The sequence below is a fragment of the Choristoneura fumiferana genome, chromosome 10, assembly GCF_025370935.1.
Source record: "Choristoneura fumiferana chromosome 10, NRCan_CFum_1, whole genome shotgun sequence".
In the NCBI taxonomy this organism is placed as follows: Eukaryota; Metazoa; Arthropoda; class Insecta; order Lepidoptera; family Tortricidae; genus Choristoneura; species Choristoneura fumiferana.
In genome coordinates, this window is record NC_133481.1 from 19,797,063 (window position 1) to 19,806,889 (window position 9,827).

Consider the following 9,827-nt stretch of genomic DNA (forward strand, 5'->3'; position numbering starts at 1 on the left):
ACACCATTTATTAAACGTCACGTAAGTCATTCACTTCACAACTTTTAATTTTCACATCAGAGGTACTAATCGTTGATCGGAGCATCAGAGTATGTTTCACATTTCACTGTAATGTCAAAGTTCTTTGAAAGTATTTTTAATATATTTAAAGATTGGTATAAAACAGTCCACATTTTTTAACAAATCACTGAGGCGGCGGGAGGGGTCGTTAGCTGATGATAACACTTTAACTTCACTAGCCAGGATTAACCTATCCAAAGAGTATGCCGGACAGGAAAAAATCAAATGGTCTATATCGCCGATACCTCCGCAGTTGTTGCATTTATTATTATGTACAATTCCAAGTCTGGTCAGATGTGCAGGTGTCTTAGTATGGCCAAAACGAAGACGATTGATTGTGGTGATAAAATCACGGCTGGGTGACTTGAGCTTATTATACCATGGTTTGACTGGTAAGTCTTGCTGAATGCTTCCATACCATTTCCCCTTGACTTCCTGATCCTTCTTCCAAAATTCTTGCCACAATTTTTGTATGTCATGTTTAATGGCGGCATAACAATCAGTAACCGGAATATTGACAATTAATGACACATCTATCGCATTGATTCCATCATATGCAGCCTTATCAGCTATTTCATTGCCTGTTATTCCTTTATGTGACGGTATCCACATAAAAGAAATTTCCAATCCTTTTCTTCTATAATTGTTAATGATTTCTCTTATTTTAAAAATCATGTATGATGTTTTAAAATGAACTTTAAAGCTTTCCAGAGCTTTAATTAGACTTAAAGAGTCAGTAAGAATCAAAAATTTATGGTAACTATTAGTAAATGCAATTAACTTGAGTGCTTCTAAAACAGCATATGCCTCCGCAGTAAATATACTACAATTACTATTCAGAACAAAGCTTTGAACAAATTTATTTTGAGGGTTATAAACAGCACTACGAACATAATTTTCTCCCTTACTGCCATCTGTATAAAGTTTGTAGTAATCTTCATTTTCACTTAAAAATTCTAACATATCCTGATTAGAGGTGATGGAAGCCCTAATTACTGAAACTTGAGGGAATAAAAAACTGAATGAATGTGAATAACATGGCCAAGGTGATATTGCATACAATGATGGGAATTTCTTCCTCATTTCCAGCAGGATGCGAGAGACTTTGGGAGCCTGGCCATTGAGAAGATCGGCACCTGTAGTCATAGGATCATGGCAGTCTAATTCACAAGGTATTATTTTTTTAATTATATTTTGATTGTTTGAAGCTAATAGCTTCACACTATGTCTTTCTGCCAGTAGTAATCTTCTCAATACAAGAGGCATGATTGTTGTTTCAACCTCCATTGCTCTAATGGGAGTTGAGCAGAAAGCTCCTGAAATCACCCTCAAAGCCTTATTCTGAATAATGTCTAGTCTATGTACATAATTACTATCTAAGTAAGCTAAACAACTATAGTCAAAATGGCTTCTAACTATTGCTTTATACAAAATTGAAAGTATCTTTGGGTCTGCCCCCCAAGATACTCCCGCTAGACACCTCATAATATTTAGCCCTTTTGTGGAGTTTTGAGATATATATTTAATATGTTTTTCAAAAGTTAAGTTATTCTCAATAACTATGCCTAAAAATTTATGATGGTTAACTTGGGAAATTACTTCATTATTGAATATAATATTATTAGAAGGAGAGTCCTTACTAAAAATCATAGAACTGCTTTTAGTTGGATTAATTTGTAGGTGTAATCTGTTATGGTAAAATAAATGTAGTTCCTTAAGAGCATAGTTAATTTTATGGATGGCTATGTCTACATCATTATTGACACTATATAGTACAAGGTCATCAGCAAACTGTAAAATATTTACAAAATCTGTATTTACATATTTACAAATCTCACTAGTATACAAATTATATAGCAAAGGTGACAGAATTGCACCTTGCATAGTGCCTTTAGACACAGATCTTGGGCCATGTATTATATTATTATGTTTCACATATAATGTTCGGTTAACTAGAAATTCATGCACCCACTTGGCAACTAACCCGGTATTCCCAAGTTAGTTAACACCTTAACTAATATTCCAGGATGAACATTATCAAATGCTCCTTTGACATCCAAAAAAACACATGCAACACTAACATTACTATTTTTTGCATATTTCAGATCTGTTATAAGGGATAAGAAGCTGTCTGCGCAGCTCCTACCTCGTCTGAATCCATATTGCACATGCGGAATAATGCTATTTGATTCAACAAACCAGTCGAGGCGACATTTTACCATATTTTCAAAAACTTTACCAATGCATGATGACAAGGAAATAGGCCGATATGAATCAGCACAATCTGGGGACTTATCTGGTTTGAGAACTGGAATCACGCACTGGGTTTTCCACGGCTGAGGAATTATTTGTTTTGACCATAGTGCATTGAATATATCTAATAAAATATCTTGTACAGTTGAATCCAAGCTTTTAATTAGTATGTAGGGAAAATCGTCTAAACCAGGGCTTGTATTTTTACGAGATTGAAGGCTTAGTAAAAATTCATTTCTTGAGAAAGGTTCTAACAGAAACTTGGATTTCTCATTATTATTATTAAGATTAAAGTATACATCTAGATTGTCGAAACTAACTGTGCTGTCCTCTGACAACTTATCTAAAAAGGATGCGATAAACTCATCGTTGTATGATTTGTTTTTACTTTTATTCATACCTTTAAACATTTTAATGTAATTCCAAATAACGCTTATTGGTGTAGTTCTATTAAAATTGTCGCAAAGTCTTTGCCAGCCATTCTTTTTTTCCTCAGCAATAGTCCTTTTTTTAATAGCATCAATTTTTTTGTAATGTATGTAATTTTCAATAGTAGGAGTAGCTCTGTAGCACTTTAAAGCCTCATAAGAGTTGACAACACTCTGTTCACATTTATCATTCCACCAGGGTGCCGGAGGTTTACTTCGAAAAGTTGAAGTTTTAGTAAATTTAGGTATGCATTCTTGCTTAAGTGTGTTGAGTCGAATACAAAACTGATTATATGATTCCAAAGGGTTCTCATTGTCCACAGTCAAATCGTTAAACATATCAATTGATAATTTTTTAAACTTTTCCCAGTCTGCCTTGTTATACAAAAACTTGTCAACAGGAGGGTTTATTTGATATCTGTCTATTGAGAGTGTTATGTCTGTTATAGTTGGGAAATGATAACTTCCCATGTTGTCATCATGTACTGACCACTCACAAAGAGGGGCAATACAAGGACTGATTAGACTAACGTCTATAGCAGAAGGATTGCGATTAGGATAATTAAGAGTTGTAAAGCTGCCATCATTTAATATACATAAATTACACTCGTCAATCATGTCGAACAATTGTTGGCCACGACCCTTAGTGGAAACGCAGCCGAAAGCTATGTGGTGAGCATTAAAGTCTCCTGCTACAAAAATGGGTTTAGGTAGGTCATTTATTAATTTCCGTAAATTATTAATACGCATAAGGCCTCCAGTTGGGGGACAATAGACACATAATATTGACATATTACCACTTTCAACAGACAGCGATAAAGCAATTGCTTGAATGTCCTCATAAAAATCAGTTTGTAATAATTTACACTTAAAAAATGATTTTATCAGGATGGCTACACCTCCATGTTCATTTTTCGCATTTTTATAAAATATATTGTAACCAGGAATGTTAAAAGTTTGATTTTCTTTAAGCCATGTTTCATTCAGTAGGCAGATATCTATATTATTTTCTTTTAAAAACTTAATAATTAAAGGTTTTTTGTTTTTAACACTTTGAATATTATGAAGAGCGATTCTTAACTGTGAATTATGAGAACTAGAATCCATTTAAGATAAATTTTTAAAAAGCATCTCTTTAATTGTTGTGGTAGTAACGGGAGTGTCATCAGCATTATTAGCCAATTGGATTAATGTACGAACAATAGCCATAGTCAGATCATTATTACCTAATAGCTGAGTTTTAACATCAGCAACAGAAGTGACTTTCGTTTGGTTCTGTGTCTTATTTACAGTGGTATATAAAGGCTTATTTACATCCGAATTTACATTTTGTACAGTTTGCTGAGTAGTTTTTAACGGGGGAAAGTCCACAGCGTTTTTGGTATTTACAATAGAAGAGTAAGTAATTTTACTCTTTTTCTCCATCATTTTTTGCATTTTTATTGGGCAAGTCCTTGAAATAGCCATATGTGGCCCGCTGCAATTTACGCAAGAAAGCTCGTTTGGTTTATCGCATTCTTTATAGTGGTGATCACCAGCACAACAACTGCAGCGCTGTTTGCCGCTGCAGATCTTGGCCGAGTGATTAAACTTAAAACATCTGTAACATTGCTGCAGAGGAGGAATATAATCGAATACCCTGTACGAGAACAGGTCATATTGAACATTGTCAGGCAATGAATTTGACAGAAACGTAATGCTCACAGTTTGCAAAGGCACTCGTTCTTGACCTACCTTTTTCGAAAAACGTCTGACTGAAATTATTTCATATATCGACGACAGCTTGGAGTACAAGTCCTTGTTAGAAATGTTCACTGGAACAAATCGAATAATTCCTGTTTTTTCAATATGAGCTGCGGGGATGAAAGCTCGCATGCCATTTTTTTCCAGAAAAGCCGTGTTGTTAATAAAGTTGTTGGCCGTGTTAAATTGTTTAAATACCACCACAATCTTACTAGCATTTATTCTGCGAATAGCCACTACACCTTTGATTCCATTTGAGAATATGTGGTTCAAATAAATTGGGCTTTTGTTTCCTAGTCTTTCGTTCGTACTAGATTCGACGAATACTTTAAATTCCGTGGAAGCCGAGTTTTCCGGATAGAGTCTCTTATAATCAGGTTTGTGATAAGGTAAGTAAAGATTGTCCTCACCGCCTCCACCACTTTTCTTTTCACTGTCCATTGTCCTGCTCCGTTTTGTGCCGGGGGCGAGGGGATCGCCACCCCCGCCCTCGTTACCCACCATTTTAAATACTCCACTTAATATTAGATATTTACAGACAAATAAAAACACTAAAACACAAATATATACAATATTATGAATTTTCTTTTCAAAAAATTCAAGTTTGACGCCCTTTCGTTTCAAATTCCGCCAAAGAATCAGAAGGTATTTTTTTTCAATAATATTGGTGTTGCCCACAGATATGACAATGGAGTCGTACCAATTTCGTATCGACGCGTACCGACACAGATTTGAAAATAATTATTGAACGCGAACAGCAGGCTAAAACTACGAACTCGAAGTTCGGTGTCCTGCGGTCCGACTTTGACACTTATACTATTTACGAGAGCGAGAGGGAACTCGCGTACGAAAGATACGAACTTCGAGTTTTTCGAGTTTTTCGCGTCGAGTAGCCCTGCAGAATGTCTTTAGAGCGGGGTTCCAGATTATCCGATCGGATTATCGGATCATGCGATTTCGATACATTTTTAACTCGTCCCCGATATCGTATCGGCGTCCGATACTGATATTCGGGTAGGTAAAATGTATAAATAATGTACAATACATTCTGGTAACAATGTCTTACAGATTACCGATTCCGATATGCGATTCCCAATTTTTTTATTGCCCCAGAATATCATTGTGCGTCCGAAAGCGATATCGGATCGGATAATCTGAATACGCTCTTACACCGTACACCGACACCGAATCGATCAATAATTAAGCAGTAAAGCGAGCTCGAGAGATCATATCGCGAATAATTATTAAGAATAAAATTAGTGAAAGCATACCTATTAAAGCGTCTTGGTCAAGCGCGAACACATATATGTATATATATATATATATAGGTACAAATCGTGATTGATTGTCCGGAAAGCCCTGGCTTTCCGATGAAAAGCCCTGAAACCTGTTCATCATCATCATCCCAGCCTATTAACGTCTCACTGCTGGGCACAGACCTCTCAGAATGAAAGGGTTTGGGACTTAGTTCCCACGCGGGCCCAGTGCGGATTGAGAACTTCACACATACCATTGAATTACTTCACAGGTTTGTGCAGGTTTCTTCACGATGTTTTTCTTCACCGTAAAAGCTCGTGGTAAATTTTCATATGTCATTCAAAAACTCAGAGGTACGGGCCAGTGTTTGAACCCACGAATCTGCTTGAGACGCGGTAAGTCAAACCACTAGGCCACCACGGCTTAAATTCTGCCCAGGCGGCTTAAAGGCTGGTGGAAAGCCAGGTTGCGAATAAAAAAAGGTAGGCATTTAATTTTTCAACAGCAGACTATCTTGATTAACATATGGCATTGTTTATTTTTAACATAATGAAACAACTCAGATAACAATTGATAAAACTAAACCCAACTCTTCCTTCAAAGCAACAAGTATAAAAAACAACCACGTTTAACTAAAGCAAAAAAGGCACATCCAAATTCTTTCTTCCGTTACCAACGTACAGGAACCCGCAATCGGGCGTTCTAGCCTTATGGAAATACGTCATACCGGGCCAATACAGGCTTTTTAGGTAGGCAACACTGCCGCCCTGCTCCAGGCTTAAATTCCAACAGCCACTTGGAATGTCTTGGTCAATGGAGTCTAGAAAGTCCATACTATAGTTGTAATCCTGTCTACTTAGGAGATTGCTATTCCAACGCTGCTGCGACGGGCGTATGTGAAGGTAGGACTTAAGCTGCTTCGCTTCGGAACCAGTCAAGCCGTAGAAGTTAGGGTTGATGACTACAGTGCCGTCTGGCTGTTTGATCAGTTGCCCTCGCGCGCAAATTTCGGCTTCATCGCAGATGTTGCTTATGGTGCCCGCGAGTCTGCTCTCTTCTTTTATAACCTGGGAACAAAGAAGGCATTTTATTTACTCTAGATTTGTTATATCCCTGCAAGTACCAAGGCCAGCTCCGAGAGTTAAACTTAAATGGCAGTTCGAACATAGAAACCCCTCTAGGCGCCAGAAGGCCTATATGCCGAGTGTGAAAACTAAACCGTGTAGGTACCTACTATTATTTATTTTGTGGTCATACTTTGAAAGCGGTTATGTGTCGCAGGGTAGGGAAAAAACTGCCAATTTAAAGGCCAAAAGGCAAGCTTTACCCCAACTAAGGGTTAGGCTTAACCTGGCATCTATCCGGGTGGTTTTCCTCCAGCGCTTCGTCCAGGATCTTGATCTTGAGCGTGGGATCCCCGCGGAAGGGGAACGTGGTCAGTAGAGACAGTAACTTGTAGCGCCGCTTCGCCCGCGGCAGCAGGCCCCAGAACTTGAAGTCGGTCGTGTAGAAATACTTGCGGTCTAGCATTGCGTCGTTGTCAATACCTGAAAAAAAAAACATGACTCGGAATGTCCTTAATATAATTCATTGTAATAGCCAAATCAACTCTTGGCCTCACATGTCAAGGTTTAATTGTTTGAAAATGGGTAATGTGAGCAAGTGTTGCCATACATGCTTCCGGACTGTAAGTTTCTTTGCAAACTACTTTACCGTTGCGTTCGTGGCGTCACAGTGTGTCTGTATGTTTTTACTTTTTTACTTCACATGCTCTTAAAATGTTGCTTTAGTCTATATGCATATCAGGACTAAAGCTCCTTTTTGTTCTCTAGGGATTGAAGTATTTTTTTTTAATTTACGTTGGTTACCCCTAAACAGCCAACACGGTGTTTGTGAACGGAGGATTTTTAGGGCGTGGAAATAATCCCAAAATGACGAACTGTGCAATTTAAAAAAAAAAACACGATTTAATTTCGTGAAACACTATTAATGATAACGAATATGAATGTATTCAATTATATAAAGGATTATTTCATTTTATTATGCATAGTCGAATTAGTTTTAAAATAGATTTCAATTTTGAAACTGTTGGCTAAATATGCAAGCATTTAAAGCGACACTTCATAAAAATAAAAGAAAAGAAAAACCGCGAAACAATTTTTTGGCTATTTGAATTTTGAAAGATGGCCTCTCCATTAGTCGAGCGTACGTTAATATTGTAATTTCGAACAGAACATTGTTTTTTTTCCTCGCATTTAAAGTAAAAGTAGAGTATTTAATGAGAGACTAAACAACGATATGCGATAAGGTCGCCTATTGCTTACCTTGTAATTTTCTCTCTGTGTATCTGTTTTCTGTATCGCTTACTATTTCTGGTGTACAATAAAGAGTCTTTGTATTGTATTGTATTGTAGGTATAAACGCTCCAAAAGAGCATACAGTGTTTAGATCAGCAACAAGATCTGGAACGCGGTAGCTTATAAACACCACATTATAGTTTTAAGCTGTTATATATTTTTATCTCTATTATATCACTTTCCTATTGTCATAGTGTAGCGACTCCTAGCGTCATCTAGTGATCAACTATAGAAACTCCAGCCGAGTCCTACATGGCGCTGTCAAAACTCGACGCTCGTCCTTCGGACTTCGGTCCCCAGGCATAACACCTCCCTGGAGAGAGATTTCATTGGAGCCACCCCCTCAATAGTACGTCTATAGTACCACCAAAGACTATTATTTTAGCTCTTGTTAGGTTATGATAAGATTTACTCTAAACTTGGCAAGGTGAGACAAGTGTATTCAATTTAAGCCTCGTTTGATTCTTGTAGAGCTAGCAAAAATAACTTAAAAAAAAAAACAAAAAGATCTTAAATTATGTATCTTAATAGATACGCTGCCAATTTTAGGGTTAAGGCCTATAACCTTACCGACGGCAATGTGATAATCCGCGTCAACGGCATACAACTGCCCCCAGTACTGCACGTGGGTGAAGTGGTTCTCCACCTGGAGAAGGGTCAGAGAATTCCTGGAGAAATAGATATCAACTCGCTAGTTAGCATCATTCCGTTCACGTTCATGTATTCCCTGTGCTCCCATAACTTGTGATGTTCATGATGATAACTTGGGTCTAAAAATGCAATTGATAAATTGTTTAGAAAATGGCGCTGTCAGTTTGACAGTATTTTTTTTTGTGGCAATTTCGTGTCAAGGCTGCCAGTATTGCTGCCAGTATTGAATTTTTACCTGAAAAAGAGGTGATATTGCATTCCATTGAACTTCAAAAATAAAAAAAAAATATTGATTTTTTTTTATTTGAAAGCAGGTTTTTCCAGCGATGGATCTTATATATGTTTTATCAAAATCGGTTCAGCCATTTCAAGATCATCAGCTCTTTTGTTTCGCGGCGGTAGGAATTTTAGGACGCATAATGGGTATTTGCTTTACTTTCAAACATATTTGGGACCTTTCGTTTATCCCAATCCCTGCGGGACTATGCTGATTAATTAGATTAATTCAAATGTTCCTCGAGGACAAACACTCCCAAATGTTAGGTGCACAATACTTACTTGGCTATAATTCATTCAACAATCTATCTTACCGCGTTAAAGCTGCTGGTTAGCCGGTAGTTATAATACACAGCTTTAACGGTGTGCAACTTTTTTGGTGTTCACCCACTTACTGTATGTATAAAAAAAAACCGGCAAGAGCGTGTCGGACACGCCCAAAATAGCCATTACGAAAAAATTAAGTAATATTTTTCTAAGGATTTCGTATTTTATACGGAATCTTTCCAAGTTTAGGTATATTTTATACCTAAGGCTGCTATTTACTCATAAACTAGGCAGGCAGGCAGGCCAGACAGAAGCTCCTCCTCTTTTTGAAGTCGGTTAATCGATAGGTAATATTGAAGCACTAACCCCAGGTAGAAGAGACTTATTAGATAGACCCTCGTAGTTATCCGAGACCCACTAGTCATCTAAACCGCATTTATTCCCGCAATATTTTCTTCCGAATGTCACACTTGGACTGCAAAACAGCAAGCCGAGCTCGTTAGGGGAAAACAAAAATTGCGTCTCAAGTTCAAAC

The 9,827-nt window shown here is 37.3% G+C and overlaps 1 protein-coding gene and 1 long non-coding RNA gene across 2 annotated transcripts in view; one reads left to right on the top strand and one right to left on the bottom strand.

The window, feature by feature from the left end:
* Window positions 1-27: 27 nt before the first annotated feature.
* LOC141432275 (uncharacterized) lies at window positions 28-2,463 on the top strand. Its single transcript, XR_012451804.1, has 3 exons — window positions 28-452; window positions 1,150-1,232; window positions 2,166-2,463. It is a non-coding gene; the product is annotated as an uncharacterized lncRNA (long non-coding RNA).
* Window positions 2,464-6,295: 3,832 nt separating this feature from the next.
* The window catches only part of LOC141431782 (radial spoke head protein 9 homolog), a 6,703-nt gene continuing 3,171 nt past the window's right edge, over window positions 6,296-9,827 (bottom strand). Inside the window, 4 exon segments of the mRNA XM_074092962.1 lie at window positions 6,296-6,808; window positions 7,092-7,288; window positions 8,669-8,771; window positions 8,774-8,905. Of these exon segments, the coding sequence (XP_073949063.1) occupies window positions 6,374-6,808; window positions 7,092-7,288; window positions 8,669-8,771; window positions 8,774-8,905 (867 nt within the window). The 3' untranslated portion in view covers window positions 6,296-6,373.